This window comes from Theobroma umbraticum, unplaced genomic scaffold, assembly GCF_002168275.2.
Source record: "Theobroma umbraticum cultivar Fairchild unplaced genomic scaffold, ASM216827v3 scaffold_44.0, whole genome shotgun sequence".
NCBI classification, from domain to species: domain Eukaryota; kingdom Viridiplantae; phylum Streptophyta; class Magnoliopsida; order Malvales; family Malvaceae; genus Theobroma; species Theobroma umbraticum.
This window is the reverse complement of record NW_018397255.1, coordinates 8040400-8064311: the sequence shown is the minus strand read 5'-3', so window position 1 is coordinate 8064311 and position 23912 is coordinate 8040400. Positions and strand designations below refer to the sequence as shown.

At 33.6% G+C, this 23912-nt stretch overlaps 1 protein-coding gene across 1 annotated transcript; it reads right to left on the bottom strand.

Moving 5' to 3' along the window:
- Positions 1–3211: 3211 nt before the first annotated feature.
- Positions 3212–13445, bottom strand: LOC110409142 (uncharacterized). The gene is made up of 4 exons (XM_021418397.2): positions 13039–13445; positions 12203–12926; positions 3752–6810; positions 3212–3667 (listed from the first exon to the last, which is right to left on the bottom strand). Exons 1-3 carry the CDS (start codon positions 13068–13070, stop codon positions 3754–3756), a joined length of 3813 nt encoding a protein of 1270 aa, XP_021274072.1. The 5' UTR covers positions 13071–13445; the 3' UTR covers positions 3212–3667; positions 3752–3753.
- Positions 13446–23912: the final 10467 nt, after the last annotated feature.

Sequence of the window (23912 nt, the reverse complement as noted above, 5' to 3'; positions counted from 1 at the left end):
ACTCTCCAAAACTTGCTCTAACTCAAAAGGACTTATTATATAATTATATATATATATATATATATATATATATATATATATAAACATATGCTGGATTTCCCAGAAAATGGTGGGTACACCTACCTAGCCTACCAATTCTTTGTTTCTTTCAGAACAAAAGCATAATTCCATTTATACACATAAAAATTTTCTTGACAGACCAAAGAGATTGAAATATATCGTGACTTCATGGAACAAGATCATACACACAAAGGCACAATCATGTTATCATATATCTTTCTCCAATTAGAAATGGCAATGTTTAAAACATTTCATTAAATCGAAGTCATCATTTTTGTTGTTTAATTTTTCAAATTCTAGATATCTTAATTTGAATATCTTCACTTTAAAAGATTTGATGAAATGTGAATTTATATGTAAGATTTGTGCATTCTAAGTATGAATTTTTTTTTTTTAAAGGCATAATGAGTATGGAATATATAAGTTTTTTTATTTCAATCAATGTAAAATTTTATTTAGAATATTAAACTTTACAAGTTTTAATGTCTCAAGAGATAATCATAATATTCAATGCAAAAGACATCGTCCAAAAACCACCAATGAGTTTTAAAAAAAAAGAACAAATTGCATTTCTTCTTACCATCAAGTATAAAACATTTTAGATCTATCAACATTAGACTTGGTTAAAGAATTTGCAAAGAAACTAGCCTCTCTAAAAATACAAAGGAAAGCAACCTTCCTAATGATTTTCTATGATTTGTGAATTTCAATTTAAATTCTCCATTTTAACATACGGTCTCAAGATTGAATTACATACCCCTGAGATTATCACCTTAGAATCAAACTTACCCCTCCAACAAAAGAGACAAAAAAAATATGGAGTGTAGTTTTGATTGTCATTTGTTCAACATAATTTGATTATTGTAAAAAATTGACCAAAACCTAGCCTCACATACTACTAATCATCTTTTTTTCAAAGCATCATTACTCATTAAATCCTCACTTAGACATGATAAACGTTTCAATAGAGTTTGGTAATCCCCACCACTGAAAAACATAGCTCCATATAATCCATGAAAAATGACATGAAATTAAAACGTGACAACAATCTTCATCACACAAAGTACACCATGTGCAGGAGTAGTTATTATTTTGCAAGGGCTATCCCTCTTTCTTTCAAGAAACTGTTGGCAGGAATGTAGTCCAAAATAACCGACCATATTGAACATTTGGGGAGATTTATATGATGTATTTCCAAATAAATTTAAACCAAACCTTTGGGACCTCCTAGGTTGACTGGCTTCTCAAGGCAGATGTGGCTTGCTTCGTGGAAAAGAAGCATTTGTTATCCAACTCCCAATCCAATTGATCGTCCTTATCCAAATCAACTTGCTCTTGCATTTGTTTCAGCTCTTTCAAGGGATCTTTTTCTCATTCAAACAGTTGCCTTGTGAAATTTAAGTTCCATTATGAAATTTAAGTTCCATTAAATTGTCCCTCATCATTTCTCACTTGTGCCACTTTTGTCTTCTTTTCAACAGGCAATGAGGACAATCTAGAAAATATTTCTTTCAAAGGAGAGTTTGACACCCATTTGTCCAACTAAAAAGACATTCCCACAACCCATCTATATCCATCCCTTCCAACTAGCTCCACAACATCATGAATGTTTGGTAAATGACATTCTTTCCTTATAGAAACTTGAGGGTTGCCACTGTAAAGCACCTTTACCATGTATTTTTTGATAACAAGTCTTCTCAAAAAAGCTTTTTGGTAGTCCCATTACTTTTGATCGACACACCTCATTGCATTCAACTTTGGCAAGTTTTCTCTTACTTTCTCCACCCTTAAAAGAAGGCTCTCCTCAACTTATCACCTTTCTTAATGACTCCTTGGGGAGCAAACAGATAAATACATAGGATTTACATAAAATATTAATGATTTTCTTACATATAATTTTGAATTATATATAACGAGACATAATTCTTTTTTATTTACAATTATATCAAAATTTAGATTATGATCTTTTGGTTCAAATCTTTAATTTTTAACCATTGTGGTATTTATTTGAAAACAAATATTAATATCAAATTTACTTGTATATACCAAAAGATTGTAGCACCGGCTAAAAAATCTATCAGACTAGAGGTTACAAACCAAGGGGCCAAGAGAGTTGTGAAAGGTTGCTATCTGAATTCAGAAGCTGTTAGCTACAGAGCTGATATAAGCAGAGAAACATAAAGCAGTACATTGGTCAGAACTTCTCTCCAAAAATCAATGTTCCTGAGAATTGAGATATGGTCATAAATACACTGTTGTGGGAGGCTTTTTGACCTTCTCCCTTTGGAGTTTAGAATCACTTTCAGCAATTCTTTTAGTAAAAGGAAAGAGAAAGTGGAAGGAAAATTTTATGTAATCTAACTTTTAAGATCTACCATATCTTCTTTTATGTTATTATATAATCAAAGTACAATGCTAGAAACAAAAACAAGATCAACTTTTTAACAAGAAAATGCATGCATATATATACTATTAAGTTAAATATTTAAGTGTAAAAGTTTTTTTTTTTTTTACAAATAATGTGAATTCTAACCGTAAAAAGCAATATAAGCATTTGTGTTGGAACAAGAAAAAAGACAATCTATGTTACTTATTTTATAAATGCATTTAAAAGTATAAAGAATAGATAATGGAGTATAAATTTTTACATAGATCATTATTTCACATATAAATTCTGAAATTTAAAAATTTCACAGGTTTAATTTATATGTTTTCTTTGTCTATTTAATTATAACTTAAAAAATAAATGTAGAATTATTAAGTAAGCACATATAATTTAAATGAAGATATGGCAATAATTAAAAAAACTCTATATCATTAAATAATGTATAGCACCCCAAAACTTTTAAAGCTGAAGATTATAATGTTAAATCAGGGCTTGAATTTTCTCCTGAAATGGTTATGTATCCATGTCTGTGAGTTTCGACATTATTTCAAATCACCCATATATTGCAACATGCATAGGAAATGCATATGCACTTGCCCTCAACCCTATAACACAGACATAGATGTTATGCCCAAAGACTAAAGTAAGTGACAAATAGTGGGTTGAGATAGTTTACAAAAACCAAAATCAGCAACTACCACAGAACCAATCTGCATTCCTCCCTTCGTTTATGTTAGAAAAGTTAGATCCTTGACAGAATAAAGATACCATCACCCTTCCAGTTAGACATATATAATTCAGTTTTCGACATATATGATTAGCCTTACATTGGATAATATATGCTTCACATATGACTACAGACAATTTCAGGAAGAAAAGGGTCAGTGAAACAACTTTTTAGGGTATCACTAACGAAGCATAAACCCACTTTTACAACATTGGATTACAAATTCCAGATTCAGAAACCTCGGAAAAAAGGGAAAAAAAAAACCTTGGAAGCTTATAACATGATGTAGTAACTGATCCTCGGCCCTTCGATTGTAAATACAGGTGATTTTCTTTTGGTTTTTGCTCTTTATGTCAATTGTATAATCTCACTAGTTGGAGCTGGCATCAAATGGATGAAAGCTGATTTCATCCTTTCAATGACTCCTGGGAACTTGCAAGCAAAGAGCAGTCAAATACAAGCAGTCTTCTATCCTGCTGGGCTAGTAGACAGTCCTGTTACATTCAGATGCAGAATTTATAAAGCCTGGTTGATAAAAACTGAAAACAGAAAATTATCAGCAGGAGGTTAAGACTTACCCCTAAAACCTGTAAATCTTTGTTGATTTCTTCTGAGTCTCCAAAATGTTACCACAACCAGTCACTGATGCAAAAGGGATAGTTGAATGGATCAACCTTGAGTTATCCTGATCCACATTTTGGCTGGGTTTCAGGATGTGCTTCAACCCAGCAGTAAGTTTAATAGGACCTGGTCTTGTCACACCGTCAATTTTAGAAGAATCAATTCCAGCTGAAGTTCCAAACCCATTGCATCTAGGCTCATTTGGAATCCATCCTACAAGGCCAGCTTCATCCCTGTAAGGGTCAATTTCAGGTGACCCCATGTTACATTGAATGTCATCAAAGAAATTTTCTCTTGTTGACCGAGTTGCAGCTCTTGATTTATCTTGAATTCCTAGACTAGGTATCTTAGTGGGCTTCATTGGACAATCTTCTTTAGCTCTAGGCCTCTTCCTTGTCTTCTGGCAAATATCAGGGTCTTGAATGCCAGCACTTTTTAACTTCATTCTGTCTTTGAACTTGATTCTGTTCCTGTGGCTCATGTTAACAGAAGAAGATGGTTTAATTCCAGGAAGGGCTGGAATGAGTGGGGAGTGAGCTATATATGGTTGCCCAACTGGACTTTCCATGTGTGAGTGAGAGATCATTGGGTTGTGATCATAAGAAACTATTGGCAAATGAGGAACCAAAGGGTTGGGAAGAAAACTAGTCTCCATAGGATGGGGATGACGTCGACCACCATCATCAGGAAAAGGTTGAGAAGGTGTACAAGGTGCCTTCACTTGCTGCGTTGCTTGTAACAACCATGGGATCAGGCTCTTTGAGGAGCCCCTAAACCAAGATGGTTGGACATGTTCACCCTGATCTGGGTGCAAAAACGGAAAGTTGAAAGATGATTTTACAGCATTCTGAGGATTCTGCTTGTATTGGTGTTCAACAGAACTCCCATTTATATTCTGATAAATTCTGTGTGAAGTAGATGCTGAGGAAAGTTGAGAGCTAACTCTTAAATTTTCGTTTCTGGATATAAAAGGCTCCTGGAAGTCAGCTCCATTTTCAAAAATAGCATGGGAAGTGGGTGAATGGGCAAAATGGTGTGAGTTTGGATTAGGATTTCTTGCAATTGTAAGGCTGCTATTATGGAATTCCGGATTTGCTTGCCAGTTGAGGCCCGGCTGAAGGAAATTAGACTCAAGGGGCTTCATGAATACGTTGCTGGGAAAGGCCTGATTGCTCTCTATTTCGAATCTTTGATCAGGAGCTTCTTTAAACTTTCCTGATGCTGGATTCAAAAGCCAGTCTTGCGTAAAATGTCTATCAACATAGGAATTCTGAAGGACAGTACCTTGAGGATGGTGCTCTCTTATGATTTCTTTATGAGTCCAGACCTTTCCATCTGCAAATCCTTGCCTCTCATCACTGCTTCGACAAATTGCAACATCTTTTCCCATCAACCGCATTGTTGGAGGAGGCCTATTCAGGTGCATCTTGTCTGCATTTTCCTTTGCACGAGTAATACCCTTCTCCTTTTGGTTCTGAAACTGGTCATATTGCCCACATCCACTGAAAGAGATGTTCGTCAGATTTAGGTCTGAATCCATCAAGCAGACAGAGCGATTGCATCTCCTATCAGAATTTAGACGATATCCATCTTCTTTTCTAGGGCCTTGCGATTGGGTAGCCCCTAATCTAGCTGGTGAATGTACAGTGGCATTCTCTTTCATGTGATACTGTGCAGGAAACAAACTTAACTGATTATTTGGAAGTGCACTTCCGATAAAATGCTTCCCTTTCATAAGTGAATGATCATCTATTCTCATTGGCAAGACAAGATTGCTAATGCTATTGGAAGAGCCTGATGCTGGAGTTGATTTCTTTAGCTGGTTAAATCCTCCTTTTCCAGTTGACTTTGCCTGTACTAGTTCACCTTGTGAATTCAGAGGCAAACCAAAAAATTCCTCATCCCTGTACTTCTCTCTGAATGCAACCGCCTTCTGTTTCCATTCTGGAAAGGGACCTAACCTCCCCATCAATTCAATAGGAGACAAATGATATAAAGGCTGATGAGACAAAGCATGGCCTGAAACATTTTCTGAGGCAAATTGTGATGTAAATGGAGCACTTTCATTTACATTTTTACTCAAAGCAAAACCAGATGATGAAGGCTGCAAAGATGCCCTTGCAGTTGCCGTAGAACTTATAGCTGCAACTTCCTGGGTGTGATCTCCAAAATAATCAACAAACACAGAACTGTAATTTGAAGCTGTAGAAGCACCACCACACACTTGAGAATTGATAAAAGGATTTTGGACTTCTTTCACTGAAGAGAAGAGTCTAGGAACTCCAGTATACAGAGGGTTATGTAATGCAGTTTGATTTCCTTGATTAGACATATGCAAATTACCAGAATCTACTACAACTTGACCTGTGGGCAAGGATTTATCTGAAAAATGATTTGCTTTTTCTTGTTCAACGATATGTGGTCTGAGAAATTTCGGTATATCAACATTGCAGTGAATATCAGGCAACTGTTGCTTCTCCATCATAGATTGCACCCCAATTCCATTTCCTGTGCTAAAAGAAACACCTTCATCATCACTTCCATTTATCTCTCTAGCAGGGAATTCTTTATCACCTTCAATCCAGCAGCCTTTTTCTGACAGATCAAATGAATCCAAATCAATGTGGCAAATGCTTTTCTCAAATGAAGTAGCATGTTTCTTATGGGGACCAAGCATGCCATCCTGACCTGAGAAACGGACATGCCTGGCTGAATGTTGAACACCACAGGTACTCGCTTGAGAAGTGGCCCTCACATTGCACATTGCTGCATTTTGCCCAGAAATAATTTTTGGGGGATTCTTGAGAATGCCACGAACAGCAGAAATTGGCTTTTCATGCTCTACAATTGGCTTGGATGCTTGAACAACCTTGTTTTTCTTCTTTGCAGACAGGCATTTGAGACTTGGTTTCTTTCTAAGGATAGAAACAGCATTTGAGCCCCTATTGCACAATGTATTATTTGGTTTTCTATTGAAATTGACTGGAATTTGCAGCTTCAGCTTGCTACCATTCTCCTGAGACACAAAAAAAAAGCAGCACCATGGTTCAAGTTTTTAAAAGATTTAAGACATTTCAACTATATTCAATTCAACCATGAACAATAAACAAAATCCATTGAACAAGCTGACCAACTTCCATGGTATGTCATACTTCCACACAAACTTGAAAGAATTTGAATCCTGTCAGAAACTTATTCTTTTCAAGTTAATTAGATTAGAAAATTTGGATTTACCATAACTCTTCTACATGTGAGTTTTACTAGTTGTTTCTACTTAATTTGCAAAGTAAGTCCCTATAACTATTCCGTGTAGGAATCTACGCAAGAAGGTAGTTGTTAATGGTCGACTTTCAACTACATGATGCTAATTCAAATCATTTTATCTATACCTACTCCAACCATGTACATCACCATCCTCTTGTCCAAGGAGGCGCTGGCTTTCACATATTCCTTACAGCCAGCTTAAGAAGTCAAAAATTACTGACAGGAGGAATAGCCCCTAAGAGTTTACTGGTTCATGGAAAAGCTTGTAGTTTACTAAATTCAGATCACATACCAAGTCCTTTTCCTATCATTTTGGAATTAATTCTTAAGTTTTTAGTTTATTTACTTCACTTTTGATAGTGTTAACTAGCAATCTGGATTTTTCAAGGCATCCTTTTAGTTATCATTCCTTTATCATACTGCTCCCAGAAGCTTATCAACCTTTATTTCTTCAATTTTCCTTTTTAGTTGGTCAATGCAACGCCAAATTGCAAACCTTGAAGCTAGACTGTCCTATGACAATGCAGAGGTATAATTTTACAGTGTCAATGGTTTGGAAATGTAAATGATATATAAGGCTAGGATTTAATAGGAAGTAGTTGGCTTATAAGAGATCCAAATTATGTGAAAAAGTGAGTATGATTAGCTAGTTAATAGGAGGAAAGAGAAAGAAAGAGCATAAGCAGATAACAAATAAAGGAAATACACCCCACGGCTTGCATGGGAATTTTCAAGGCCACTGGTCTGAGTTCTGTAGGCTCATGGGGGAGAGAAGACAGTGAAATTTTAACACACATGGGAATAAAATGACTAACTAAAGAAAAAGAATAAAACAGATGATAAAAGAGAAACCATTATAATTATTCATGTGTTAATGCAAATTGTCACTATCAAAAAGCAGAAACAACTGTTCCTCGATGCTTCTAGACATGAATAACACTATGGAAATCCAACATTTAAACAAGCCTGCCTGCAGAAAACAGCATAATTGCCATGAAAAGAGTAACAAGTATAAATAATTAAGACAGTATAACGAATAGCAAAAACTGCTTAAAATTTTCTTTCACTCTGACAACTGCAACCTAAAGCTTAACGTTTTTTGTCACAATGCCACCAACATTTTCTTCTAGATTGTGAATCTTTGGTCAAATTGCAGTTGAAGACATGCATGATAATCAAAAGACATCCTTTATTATAGAAAAATATGGCATCTGCATTTAACAATTACTCTGATATTTTCTGGAGGTGTCTGCTGCAAAACCATTCCACATTTTAATGGGTATGCCTACCATTAAGAAGAAATATAAACTTTTACAACTATAGCAGAAAATTATTTTCTGTGATATGGAAAGTGATCATATGGCTAATTTGGACAAGGAAGATGTCTGCCCGGGAAAGATTTAAGGAACATTATTCCAAAAAGAATCTTCCCGTGGATTTGCTAGATAGTTTACATAAGGAAGCTCACTGGATCATACACTGATAAACTTCTAGGGATTGTTAAACACTCAGCATCGAAGATTGTTGAGTTTGACCAAAGAGACATGAAAAGCACACTGCTCTAGCATAAACTTTCACATATGACCCAAAAGAACACTTTTGCATACAACAAAGCTGTACTAGTTAAAGCATCTAGAATTTGGGAAATCAAAAACGATGGGTAATTGTATGTGATATTAAAATTACCAGTTATCTGAAAATGATCTAAAAAATGTTGAAGAGATTTTAGAAAGTCAAAATGTCCTAAAGGTCCAAGAATTGAACTGTTCCAGTGGTTATGAGTCCTTGAGATGTAAAGAATATCGCTTTTTCAATCTAGTGAATCTAAGTCAGACATGTTCAGTAGCTGGGAATAACCAGATACCTTTTTTACAGTCTTTCCAATTCCTCTATATGCTTGATGTGATGTAGCAGAAGGGACATCAACTATACCGTACTAAAAAGCGGATATTGTCTAAGATAGCACCTGCAGAAACCTGGTTCTACAACATATCTATCTCTAGTTCTTTCCAAACTTGATCTTCCTTGTGCAAATTTTAGGGTACAGCCTCCATCCTAATTATTCATTTCTTTTATGACTAGTGAAACATTATCAAAGGTAAAAAGAAGGGGCACAACCATAGTACAAAATTAGTGTAAAGAAAAGTATATAAAGAAATGAATTCAAAAAGGAATTGGGCTAGCAAAAATAAATAACAAAGGATTCCAGTAGAAGAAAAAAGAGCTATTAGTTAACATTAGCATTCTTTTCCTCCCTTGCCCAAATATAGAAGGGGACTCACAGTTTTGTCTTGGAAAGGCAACTAGCAAGTCCATATGGATTCAAGCCTCTAAGAATATGTAGTAAAGCATGCATAACCTCTCTAGCTAGTTCTCTATGTGAGTACAATAATTGAGGGTAACAAAACACATTCATTAAAAGATTACCTTCTAATTAATAGAACTTGGTATCATAGACGGACATTACCAAAATTCATCCATTAAAACACTACCCTCTAACAAAATGAAGTAAAGGTATATGGCTGTTCCTAGAAATCAGATAATTTTGTGACCAAGAACCTAAATATTGAGCTGCACAACATCAAATTGAGATACTTAACCCATTATCTAAAGTGTGTATTACATAAATGAGTGGCCTTTTTTTCCTTTGATAAGAAAAGAAGGCAAAAAAAAAACTACTCTCATTATTGTCAGTGAAGTAACCATTTTTGGGAGGTTATGGAAGCGAATAAAGGGCCTGTTTCCTGTCTAGATATAAGGATACAACACTAGTCAAAGCTACTTAGCGAGTCACCCAGTTTTTTCAAACAGCACCCTTGCACAAATGGACAATCATTACCATCAGTGGTTGTTATTCATCATCACATTGATTTGGACATATGAGGAAATAACTTAGACTAAAGCTTGTTCTAATTAACAAATGCAATGACTTATTATTGAACAAACCTTGAACAGTATAGGTAAATGAGAGAATTAGCACTGCCAACAGAAAACTTTCCCCTTCAAACATTATCCTCATAAAGAACTAATAATTAATTTCTCAAACAGCATCTCTAGAGATATCATGGACATATAAATCACCGGCATGGTGAGAAAAGACATACTGAAAGAAAAGAAAAGGAAGTTCTTAATTTATCTCCAGATCACCAGTCAGATTTTTAGCGCTCTTTGATGAAAATTTCTCAAACAAACCATTAGATAACAATGTTATTGTCACAATAAGAGAAGTAGTAAGCGAACTTGCCAGGTATCAGTCACATAGTGTGGATCTTTTTCTGTTTGATAACACATTCTTATTACTTGTTGAATTACTTATATTTCAACAGAATCCTTTCTCTCGAACCTTAAAGAACAAGACTGCAGAAGATACACCAACATAACGCAAAAATATTTCACCAGCTGTTTAATGATTTTTTTTTCTTTTTGACAAATCTCTCAGACGTATTTGGGAAGTGCTAACAGCATCAAAGAAGCATTATTCTCTCATGCTCCTGATCGAAAGATGCTTTGATTGGAACGCATCTCTCCTATCCAGATGACTTTCAACTTTCAAGAGCCAGACAGTAACTTATAAAACAAAGACTACTCATATTATAAGTCATCATCATAACCTATAATAAACAAGTTTCCTGTCAATATATTTTCATCCCAACAATATCTTCTATAGTAATTTTCCACTACTTTCCATCAACAAATTATCATCAAGCCGAATGGAAAACGCTTAAGGTCATGCTCAAACCAATATATAAGAAAGCATTTTCCTGATAGTTTGCAAATTCCACCTCAAAGGACAGAAGACAATCTACAAAAGTCCATACATGAGGGAATAAAGATGTCTTTCATCCCTATATTATCAATAAACCACAATCGATGCCAGTTGATGAATCCTCGCCACCATTTACACCAAGATGGGGTCCTAAAACTACAAGAGTCTCATAAAATATGAACACTTCAATTTGCAATTTCATTGTGCAGCTGGTTAAGCATCCTAAGACATAATCCCGGAACAGCAAAAGCAATTTAGGACTCTCCAATAATTCGGTTCTCCACATAATATATGGTCCGTTCAAAAGAACAGATTTCAACTTGGCATGTGTCAGAGTTTGATATCACCCATCTATTCATCCTCTCTCCAACAAATGCAAAGATGGATTGCAAAAGCTAAATATTGACCAGAGCTGGACTGCTAGAATACATTTGTCTTCAGAAGCTAGTCTCTGAGATAACGCCATATGTATGTCATTTAATGCAAAAGCATTACAATAAAGATCATGACAGCAATTTCCAAATCTCTATATCATTTGTCGCAATTTTCCACATTATCATCAAATCCGACCTTACAGCTTAAACAGTTCACCTGAAATTATTATTCAAGTCCTTCCATAGCGTCCATAATCTATCAATCTCAATGATAAGCACATCCACTATAAGATGAAACACTAGCCATTAGATAAAAAATCAGAATGGCCGGCCCCAATATCTAAATGATTATCTTCGTTAGAAAAAATTATTGCAACAGTAGATAAAAGAAAAGAACAGCATCATTAATCTAGGATAGATATGCTAAACCAAGGACAAAAAAACCTCTACCCTATAAAAGACCTCTCTGCCCAACCCGTACTGTACAGCTGGAGCACCACACCTCACCTAAGCTCCATAACCTGCTCAAACCTTCCCAAACATGAAAACCCCATCTCTTTCTTTCAACCTTTTTCTTTCTTTATGCTGCTGCTGAACCTCATTGCACACAACAAGTACAATTACAAGGCCACTGCTCAGTGATCTCAGTCCTCAAAATGAATACACTCTTTAACCAGCTTTATCAGCGGTAATTTTATTAATCAGAAAGAAAAGAAAGAAGCACAAAGAAAACGCACATGAAGAACATAGATATGCTAGTGCTTTAATTCGCTAGCTCAAAATCCAATCTATCAAACAATCCAAAGATCACAAGCCCACAGTACTACAAATCGGTGGCAGTTTATGACGACATGAGCAATAATGAATTATTGCCCACATGAAATGAAAAATATTGCTGCAACAACTCTAAAGTATAAACAATGAAAAGTGGTATAAAATCAAACAAGTCACAATCATAACAAAGCACATAATTTGCAATATTTTATGATGTAAAAATTGCATACCTCGTTAGCAATGAGCCCATCTTTCTTTTTATTCTTATTCTTACTCTTCTTCATCTTCCTCTTTTTCTTCATCAACTTTTTCACGATTGCGACTTTCTTCTTTGGCCTCTCAATCTTGCAATTCAACTCGCTCTTGAAACTGCCATTTTCATCTTCATCCAGCAAATTGTTATCATCAGCAGCATCCTCAACCTTGTGGATCTGTGGAGCCGCAGCAAAAATCTCAACGATGGATCGTTTCTTGGGGGTTCTTGATTTGGTAGCCTTGATTGCCATCCTCATTTGGCGCCTCTCTTCTCTAGATGCTTGAGCAAGGCAGCTATCAACATGAGCGTTCAACGCATTCACTGTGGAAGCAGCAAATGCCCCACAAACTGGACATTCCAACATGTCTAATCTCTCATCAGATTTCTCCTCCACATGAAGATATACTTGCAACAAGTTACTTTGGTTTCTCAGTTGTGCTTCTTGAAGCTTATTGTTTTCCATGTTGCTGCTGCTGCTTTGAATGTTAGCTAATTCAGTTGATTTGAGACGATCAAGCTCTTCGGACCACCAGCGGAATTTGGTGACTGTGATCGGAGGGAGAAGAGATTCCATGGTTTGTTTGTTTATCTTACTGTTACCATTATCATCATCATCTAAAGAAGAAGAAGAAGCAGCAGCTCCACTGAACGGCCAGCATTTCACCACGTCGATGCTTCTCATTTTGGAAGCATATTCGCTACGCAAAACAACAGATCAACAAAGTCAAACAACAACAAGAACAAAGAAGAAGAAGAAGAAGAAGAAGAAGCAAAGAGACAAAAAAAAAACCCAAAAAAGAACAAACTTACCGGATGGAAAAGCCTTCAAAAACAACAGCCATGCTAATTCTTGAGAGAAGATGCACGTATCCAGAGAGAAATCAGTGTCAAAAACTCATCTTCGAAAGAAGATGAAGAAAAAGAAAGAAAACAAGCAAAGAAATTTGGCAAGCTGAAATTAGACTAAAAAGGAAACGAGAAAAAAGGAAAAGACCCAGACAGAGAAAGAGAAGAAGAAACTGATAGTTGAAGAGAGGTGAAGGCTTGTTGTACCTATGGTGAAGGGTGAAGATGAGGTTATAGAAAGAGAAAGGCTTTACATTTTTCCCGCTCGAAGAGAGAGAGAGAGAGAGAGAGAGAGAAAGAAAGAAAGAGAAAGAGTGTTTCATTTCATGCTTTGCTTTGATAGCTCTTCTCTTTCCCCTAATTTATGACTGACAGCGACGTATGAGACCGCAAGCGAACGCTAAAGTGTTTCAGAGAATAACCAATTTTACATTTCTTTATTCATTCCTCAAATACAATTTTGTTTCTTTAATCTCTGGCTTTACTGTTTACAACTTAAGAAGATGCAAATGTGTTTTTTTTTTGCTTCCTCTTCCTTCCCCTATAAGACGCACTCGTGTACGCATAAAGAACAAAGATTCGCTGTAAGAAAAAACTCTCCACCTACGCGCTGAATTACTGCGCGTGGTAACACACTCATCTATGTGAATGAACGATGAATGGTCGGAAGAGGAAGTGGGTGTTGTTTTTTATTATATTAAATTTCCGGGTGGTTAGGTTCTTGCTAACGAATCAGAACCTGACACCATCTTTTTCAACATCTCCATCCAATGTGTTATTCATGTTCCCATTCACAGTAGCCAAACTGTCCTCTCTCTCTCATTTAACATGATATTGCCTGTGTGCAATGTTTTTGGTTGGTGCATATATATACCTTCGTGGCTTTCTCAAGATGGGGATCATGGGAACATTGAAGAGTTTGTGTAGTGGAGGAGCAAATTCGGTTACTTACGACCAAGTGGTCCATGCATATAGCAGAGACTTGGACTAACCCGCATGGAGTTCATGATGATAGACATAGTAACCATGCATGATATCATCTTAAATTGGACTTGGAAAAAAAAAAAAAAGCTTTACATGAATTTGTCATCTCTCTGATCATCGATCAGGTCTAGTTTTCGTGAGTGAAATATCTTAGGGCTTTGCCTTAGATAGCTATATATAGGATCATTAAAAACCCACCCACACTCATCTTATATACTGGTACCCCATCTACATCTATGGGTTTCCTAGGAAAGAAAAAGGATGAGTGAGAGATAGAATAATGGGCATGCATGATGCCACCATCAATACAGCTAGCAAGTTAAAAAGGAAACATTTCTAATAATTCACCATCGATGAGCGTTCTCTTCTTTTTTACGTATAAATTAATAAATATAAAGGAAACTAGAGATTTGAACCTTAAATTTCAATCCTTCTAAAATCTAAAAAGAATTAATTAATTAATTAATGAAAATCAGTCTTTACAAGTTATTTCACATTAGCTATGGGGGTGAACAAATGAAAATCAAACGTACAGAAGAACTAAGGTTATAATATATATATATATATATATATATAATGACTTAATTAAAAGTTTCATATCTTATAAGTAGGTATATGATGACTAGGTACGCAAAGCTTACCATATGGTTAAAACCTGAGTGTCTTCCTCCTCTTTAGTAAGATACATATATATACCAACTAATTTTGGAAAACCCACAGGATATATATGTTAGAGATCTAGAGAAAGCCAAGGAACCAATAAATGACTCTTAATAAAATTCTTAATATGAAGCCGTACATATATGCTTTTTAAAACTTGCACTTCTGCTGGAGTTGACGAGTTTAATACGAAACACTGGCTTCTTGGGAGACAAAAAGGGAGAACATAGAGAAAAAGTGTAGTGCTTCCCATCCAATTCCAAACTATACAATATATTTTAGTATCAAGAAAGAGCATTCACTCAACAGCTCTCATGCAAAGCAAAGAATTGACTTAAAAGATACTTATAAATGGACTTCATTGTTCAAAACCATCAGTTCTTTCTGTCCCTTTCGCATCAAAATAATTGCACACATATAATATAATATATATATATATATATATAGAGGCCTTTGTCATGTTATTTCATTGGATGTTTAACTAGGTAATAAAGCCACTGTAAAGCTAGTATAAATGAAATTCTTCTGCAAAATGATTGAAACTTTGAGATCTAAAAAGCATTTAAATCTCATAACTCATAGATAAGAGATGAAAGTTTTTCCATAAGAGCACACCCCAAAACTTAAGAAAGGCTTAAATTTGTTGAAAACTGATCAAAACCATAAAGTTCCCAGTTCACAGCCATTTGATGCATAAGGCATTTTGTAGCCAATCCAACAATTCTATAGGTTTCTTAATTTACGATCATCAACTAAGCTAAAATTAGAGTCTTCAACTCCACTCTAGCTTGCTAGCCACTTCTTTTAAATTGGCGCATAAACATTTTCATTCAGGGCAATTTATCTATGCCCAGACAATATATATATATATATATATATATATCGTTAAAGAAAAGTAGTCAATGATTTTATCATCAGTTTGGAAATTAATCTGTAGCTTACCAAAACTGAACATGGATTAGTTATTAATTAGTAAAACTTACGTGTTAAAATCCACAAGTCACTTTCGATGCCCTCTGGCAATCCCAATTCGCAACCCATAAGCAAAAGCCAAGTCCCATGTGGATTAATTAAAAAGAAGAGAAATTTTCAACCTCGTGCCTTTCACGCGTCACTCTCAAATTCTTGAAATAAATAATAATAATAATAATAAAAGAACCCTAAATGGCCTAAGGCAGGGATCGGTATCGTGGATAGCACGAAACAAGTGTCCGCGAGAATGAAGCGAGTACAGAGTTAATTGACTTTAAAGGAGTAAAAGAAAGAAGAAAGAAAAGGGCTTCAAAGTACGTGAACATTATTATGGGGGATGTGAACCCATTGAGAGCGACCATTGATTTTTATAGCTTCAATTTGGTAGGACACCCACCACCCAAAAAACCTTTAAGCATCATCCATCTTCGCCATGCATGTTATGTATGATGGTGCATATTCCCATGTCATGGGCATGCATACATCTTCATGCATTGTGACCTCTGCCTCAGGACCCGATGGAGACAAAAGCTCCACTGTGAGCTGACATGGACCACCATGGCCCCACCACCATACTCTTCTGCCTTGTTTGACAATGACTTGTTTCTGTTGTAAAATCAGATATGGCCAAAGGATCCTACGTGAAAATAATCCCACTGTTTCCCTGTTCTTGAGCTTACGTCCACGTTTAGGCTAGTGCTATCTTTTCATCAATGTTGGTTTAATTCCTTACTTGGTGTATTTTAATAATAAAAAGTTTTAGGTTTGAGCGTGCATAAATTTTCATTTATTTTAATAATTATACGTTGACATTGCGCAGAATATAAGTTTTTGGATGAAATGAGAGAAGAAATAATACATATATGTTATCCCATTTAATTTTTAATTTGTTTTCAAATTTTCAAATCCTAAATGTTTCATTAATAATTGTTATAAATATATCATTTTTCTTGCATTTGAGTGTTTAAGTCAATAGTTTAAGCATTTATCTACTTGATATAAATGCCATATTTTCTTACTTAAATAGATAGATCCTACCATTAAATTTATCTAATAACTAAAACCAAAAATCATACATAGAAATTAAATTGATATATAGGTCAGGCAATATTACTAATCCCAAATACTCTACGATAATTTAACATAACCAAAGAACAAGAACAATGAAAATAGACTTGAAATCTCCCAAACACCCGAGTCAAGACCAAAACAATGATCTAGGACGGATTCAAAATATTCGCTGAGTAAGGTAAAGAATAGTTACATATCATGAAATAAATACCAAATTTCATTAGAAATATATGCAAAAATCAAAATTATGGCCTACATATAATATATATGTAACATTTGCTTTTCAAAAAAAAACTAGATTGTATTTAAATTATTTACTTTTGTTTCTAAAAATAAAAAATAGAAAAACACGCATTTAAATAAATACAAAAACAACATTTACAACTAATAATTGTCGCCAAACCTAATCGTTTAGTGCAAAATCAAAAAAGATGCTCTACCATTTGAAAAAAATATCATTAAGGCCCTTAGAGGGAAACAAATTCACTCAGATTCTCAAATCAAATGTTGGGTTCTCTGTGGGAAATGGTAAAAGAGTATGTTTCTAGTCGGATGAATGGATCGACGGTCTCACCGTTAAAAGTGATCCAAGATGGAAAGAAAAAAAAAAGAATTGATCGAGGATGGAAAGAAAAAAGGGAAGGAGAAGTGATTGAGGACGGAAAGAAAAGATGGAAGGAGGAGAAAAGATAGGCAGTAGAAAAAAGAAAGGATAAGAATATGTTAGGGTTAGAGACAAAAACAAAACAATATATAACTTTAATTAAGTAAGAAAAAATAAATATAATTCTTTTTCATATAATACCAAAATATAGATTTGGATAAATTGGTAAGGCTCTTGGTTGTCCAAGAGCATTACTCGGCTTCAATCAAAGCTTATAAAAGCATATAATATATTTTTTATATATTTATATATAAACAAATTAAAATGTTAAATATCCAAAGCGTGATACATATGCCTTGCCCGAACCCAAGATAAGTAGTAAAATTTCTACTTGAACTCATCTCAAATCTGAATGTAGTATACCCAAACCCTATACAAGTTGGATACTCACAGGCACCCATAACCATCTTTATGGACAAATGTGGAGTTAGGGCATCGTTTTGGAAATTGGTTTGGATAGGTTTTGCTCTATATAAAGTGAAAGTCTTTGTTTGGAAATTGTTGCAAAGGAAAACAATGATGAAATTTTATAGGTAGTAAAATTTCTACTCGAACCAATCCCAAATCTGAATATAATGTACTCAAACCATATATGGGTTAAATACTCACGGGCAGCCATTACCATCCCTATGAACAATTATGGAGTTAGAGCGTCATTCTGAAAACTAGTGTGGGTATGGTTCATTTCATATACAATGAAAGTCTTTGTTTGTAAATTGTTGCAAAGGAAAACAGTGGTGAAATCTGAACTACTAAAGAAAGGTCTTCTCAAAGAGAGTGCGACTACCTACACCATTTGTAACATAGAAATCGAAATGATGAGCCATTTATTTTTCACATGTAAGGAATCTTGAAAAATTTGGGTCCAATGGTGAAACGAATGAGGAATAGTATGGGTCAATTTGATAAAACCTATCAACTTTTTTCGAATAGAGTGTACCAACAATATGAGTGACGAGGATAATAAAGTGTGGCGCATGGCTTTCTTCACCACCATATGGTCAATTTGGCTGAGTATGAACAAAATGATCATCTTAGCAAGGATTTGGGATATCAAGCAGGCAACAAAAATTATCATATTGTGGATAGCTTCATGGACTAATGCAAAATGACCTGAAGAGAATGGCTTATCATTAATATGATTTGATTCCCAAACATAGCTAGAACCACATAGAAAGTTAAGGGGACTAGACCTTTCTAGAGGCTTTCTTAAATAATGGCTCAAATTAATGTTGATGGAGTAGTTAAAGGATGTCCTAGGAAAGTTAGCATCAGTGGCATCTTAAGGGACGAGGACAGGATCATTAAAGTTGTATTCTCTCATGTTGCAATTAATGATTTTGATACTGCTAAGCTGACTACAATGAAGGAGGCATTATTGATTTTCTCAACCTTTAGATGGGTGACTACCCATGATCCAATGGTGGAAAGCAATTCTCTCAACTCTATCAAGTGAAGGAACCACCCAACCTTAGCTCTTAAAGGATAAAAGAGTTGGTTTTAGAGATTGAAAGTTTGAAAAAAAATAAAAAGATAGAGAATCTCTTAGATCTTTAGGGAGGCAAATAAGGTGGTGGATAGGGTAGTCAAAATAGGGGTACAACAAGAACATAATCACCTGATAGTATTGGGGTAGTCAATGTTATTTACAAGGTGAAAACTTATTTGATGATACTTTAAGTCTTTTCGCTTAAAGGTAATAAGTGAATGTTTGTTGTATTTTCTATTACAATTCTCTTTGCTTAATTACTAGTTGGTTTTTTATTGCAAGTTTCAAGGGTATTAGAAAGCCAATGAGTACAATGGATTGGAACACTATCTGATCTTTCACTCTCAATGGCAATTGCTTGGGTTTGCTTTTTTTGACCTTTTTAAGTGATTTTATGATGTGGATGGTTGATTGCTTTGGGTTGTTCTAGGCTATTTGGTGTTCCTTGAATTAAGGGACTTTAAGATATTATTGTTGTGAGTTTTTGAATGGCAAGAAATTGGATTGATTGTGGTTTTTTGTTCCCACAATTTGGTTTTAGGATTGTTTTATGAAAAGGTTAGACATTGCTACATGTTATGTGTTGAGAATTGATGAGTATAAGATGTTTAGGACATGATACTTTGGTTATTTAAAACTTTTAGGGCAAAAAAAAAGAAAATAAGGAAAACCAATACTCAATAATTAATAAATAAATAAATAATAGGGAAAACATTAATAGGGAGGGAATGATAAAGGAAAACCACAAATAGGAAAAAAGAAAAATAAAAGAAAATAACAATGAGATAATAAGGAAAAGGAAAAACTTCAACATTCAAAAAGTGAGGTATGAAAAATAAGAAAAAAGGACAAGAAAAAAAACTGAAAAACTGAAGAGAAAAAAATATAAGGAAACAAATAAATTAAACTAAATTCGTTTTCCTCTTTCGTGGGAGCTCATTTCAATATATAATGATAATGGTTTATGATGTTTGCAGAGCTGTGATATAAGGCTCTAGAATATGCGAGCTAATTTGGGGAGGGGGGGGGTAGCTCTCTCTTTGGAATCGATTTTGGGGTGTATTATTTTTGTGGTTGGGTTGTCCTATTGTGATCTATAAGGCTTAAGCTTAAGGGGATCATTTTGGTTGGCAAAATGGGGCTTCTTCATTCAGTCTACCTTAAGGGGTCATTTCTATGTCAATGTGTTCTTTGAATTTGTTGGGTTGATTCCCTGTTATGAGGTTATCCCATACAAGGGTCGAAGTAAATGCTTTTACAAGTAGGTGATTTTTGTGAGTTGAGAAGAGAGGTCACACTTTTTCTTGCGACCTCTTGGGTATGGTCAAGTAAAAGATGGGAAGGCAAGTCTTTTTTAGGATTCCTTGTGGTAAATGGAAATGGGAGTTCTTTTTCTTGAAGTATTGTGTGGTTTGCCAATGTTGTGGGTGGTATCGTTGGCATGATTCTAAAGCTAATGAAATAAAGTTTTAGTGGAGTAATGAGTTAGTTGACATTAAATAATAAAGAAATATAAAAATATAAATAATAAGAGAAGAAAAAAAGGAAACACAAGGAAAAAACAAATGATAAGGTCATCGACATAATAAATCTCAAGCCAATTAACAAATGAGGTTTAGACTTTTCTTTTTTCTTCTCACACTACTGAAGTGGGAAGGCTGGTACTGTGTCATTGTTTCTTCTTCACTAAATGGGGAACAATCAGTTCGTTGCTCCTCATGGCGATGGAATATCCTTCGAGGCTGAAGAGTTCTGGGGAAAAGGATCTCTAGATACTAGGATGATGGTGCTTGGTGCCCTGATACTTCAACTCTTTTTATGTTTCTTTGTTAATCAAATGATTGAGAGGGTCTTTTATTCTTAATTTTGTTGTATGTTGGAGGGATGAGCTCTTATGTTGTAGGTTTTAAACCTTTATGTGCTGCATTTTCAAAAGTTTCAAGCAACAAGCAATCATAGGGTGGTACCATGATAATTTTATGTCAAGTCAAGCAAGAATTGAAAGCTTTGTGGTAATAAGTGTTATCGGCGATCTTCAAGCATGGGAAGTGAAGTGATTTATCTCATGGATGGTGATTACTGGTAAGCCAACTAGCATTGAGGGCCACAAAAGGTTTTATGGGTTTTATGTTTGTTCTTCTTATGCTTTTAAGGTGAGGGTCTAAGCCAATGCAGCTCTTCGAGTCTGGCCTTTGAAGGTTCATCTTAGGAATGATCTTGTTTGATATGGGGAGTGGATAAGGGTCATGTTTGCTAGACCTAACAATTTGTGGTTTCATGTCTTAAATGTATTAGACACGAAACACGTTAAAGTTAAATACAAATACAATATGAATAATATTTGTGTCTTAAATCTGAAACACGTATGCATATACGTTTAATATCCATATAACATGACACCACACGATTAACACATTATTAAACGTGTCAATATATGACACGTTACGATTAATAATAGGAGTAACACGTTTAACATATTTAACACAATTAAATAAAAATATTTACAATGAGATATAATTTTATTATTTAAATTTAAAATTTTAATTATAAAAAAATAATTGTTTAAAATTACATTATTATCCTTAAAAAGTTTTAAAAACTTATTAAAATAATTGTTTAAAATTATTTAAGTCAAGCTAAAATAGTCTGTGACTATTACTTTTTAATAAGTTGATAAACTTATCACATGTACACGTTTAAATATGATAACACGATTGATACAACTAATTAAATGTGTTATTCGTGTCTGACACATTAAGACACGAAAATTTTCGTTTGTTAAACGTGTTAGATATGAAATATGTTAAAGCTAAATCCAAACTTATTTAACTTCGTGTCTTTTAATGTTGTATCCAAAATTACCAAGTTTAATATTTAATATCCAAAATTACCTATTTAACTCTATGAATCACTAAGGCTAAAAACAAGTCTTCTGTAAATTGGTTGCTAATGACTTCATTTCAACAATATGTAATCCTACGATAATCAATCTATAATATTCTGCTTTTCAAAAAAAAAAACTAATCATTGTCCTCTTTTACGAAGTTGGTTATATCTATCACTATATTTAAAGAAAGCCTCAAAAAGCTTTCTTGCTTGACACTTGGTAATATAGCTTGAAGGAGAAAAGCCCCAAAGGGCTTCCTTCCTTCCATATGGTTATTACTTTTTCTTTTTTTTTTTCTTTGGTTTTTCAACACTTATTATTAAATATCAAGTCATATTTAATAAATATTAAAATAGCAATTGAAATGTGATTACCTTTTCTTTACATTAAAAGTTAAAAAAATTTGAATCCAATTATTTACTTAAAAAAATATATACATGTCAATTACTAAATCAAATTATATAATATAAATTTTTTTATCAAATTAAAATATGCAACTATTATTCAAAAAAGCTCAATTTTAATTTTTCTAAATCTTAAATTTTAAAAAATAAGTTTTCTTATATTTAAATGTACTCTCCAATTTTCACTTTCTAAAATAAAAAATACTAACTAATAAAATAACAATCTAAGGGAACTTAAATATATACATTAACATAATTTTAGTATCCATTTGCAAACATGGCAAGATGGAGAAACAAGAAAAAACAAGAAATGATGGACTTATATATAATCTTGCTAAGGTATATGTATACTTTTAAGTAGTGTTTAGTATGAAGGACATAAGAGCAGATTCCTTATAATATACCCAATTAAATTATATTACATTGTTTGTTTTGTAATAAACCATTGCAATGAATCATATTACAACCAATGAATATAATATGATTTCAGTCTAAAACCAATGCAATTAGATTACATGACACTCTATAATTAAATTGCATTGCACTCTGCAATGTTATTAAAGATAATTTTATCCTTTAATCTTGTTACTGTGTTAAAAATATTTTATAACGTTATAATTTGTTTTTGTATATAGATTTCCATGATGTCTTTTTATTATTCTCAATAATTATGCTGATTGTCAATAAAATTTATATTATCATTTAAAGGAAAAAAATAAAATAAAATATATAATATAGAAAATTATATTAAAAAATAAAAATAAAATGTATAAGATTATAATAAAAAATTAAAAAAATATGATTTTAAAAATATATTTAAGAGATGATATTATATAAAAATTAATAATAAAAAATACAAGTAATGGTAACTATAATAACAACAATTATATATTTTGTAAAATAATATTTTGTACATGTCAATATACACCAACAATTAGATATAATAAGACAATTACTGTTGTATATCGATCTCACAAAGTATTCTTATTTCAATTGAAAAAAAATTTTTACCATCCTCAACGTATCGCATGGATAGCAAAGTAGTTTATCTTATATGGATCATATATTGCATCATTAATATAGCCTAGTTACAAAAATATTCTCCATAAACTCAAGAAAAGTGGTTCTTTTTTTATAACATATACTTTCTTTTCATGTTTTATTTGGTCTTACTTCACTTTCTTGACAATGGTATCCTCCAATAAGATCACATATTCTTACGTAGCTTATTTGTGCAAATCACCTTCCCTAATTTTGCCCTCACTTAGTGCGACCCTAACGTTTTCCCCCATAGACTCATTCTGATATTATCTCTTTTTTTTTTTTGCATGTTTTAGTTGAAATAAAAATAGTTTTGAAGTACTAATAAATTCAAATTTTAATTCTTTTAAATTAGAAAAAGCTACGTCATTTCTTTTATATAGAAAAAGATTGAAACTAACTCTTTAACTACTAAATACTTGTACTTATCATTAAACCAACACTCGTACGTTGCTTGTGTTTAGCTCAACAAGTACTCAAGCTCAACTTGTTTACTATCGAGCCGAAGTCAAGCTTATACTCTCCAATAATAAGTTAAAGCTGAGTTAAATTTTGTAATACTTGACTCTAAATGACTCACAAACCTTATCAAGTTTTTGAATTTAATAATATTTTTACATATATAAATAACTATTTGCATATTTTCAATTTATATTTAAATTTGTA

What these genes read in the sequence shown, in the direction of transcription:
- LOC110409142 (XM_021418397.2), bottom strand. Translation starts at nt 13,070, where the DNA reads ATGGCTGTTGTTTTTGAAGGCTTTTCCATCCG. An exon ending in TTTGAAGGCTTTTCCATCCG is followed by an intron (nt 12,927 to 13,038) that starts GTAAGTTTGTTC and finishes TGTTTTGCGTAG; the next exon opens with CGAATATGCTTCCAAAATGA. An exon ending in ATGGGCTCATTGCTAACGAG is followed by an intron (nt 6,811 to 12,202) that starts GTATGCAATTTT and finishes TTTGTGTCTCAG; the next exon opens with GAGAATGGTAGCAAGCTGAA.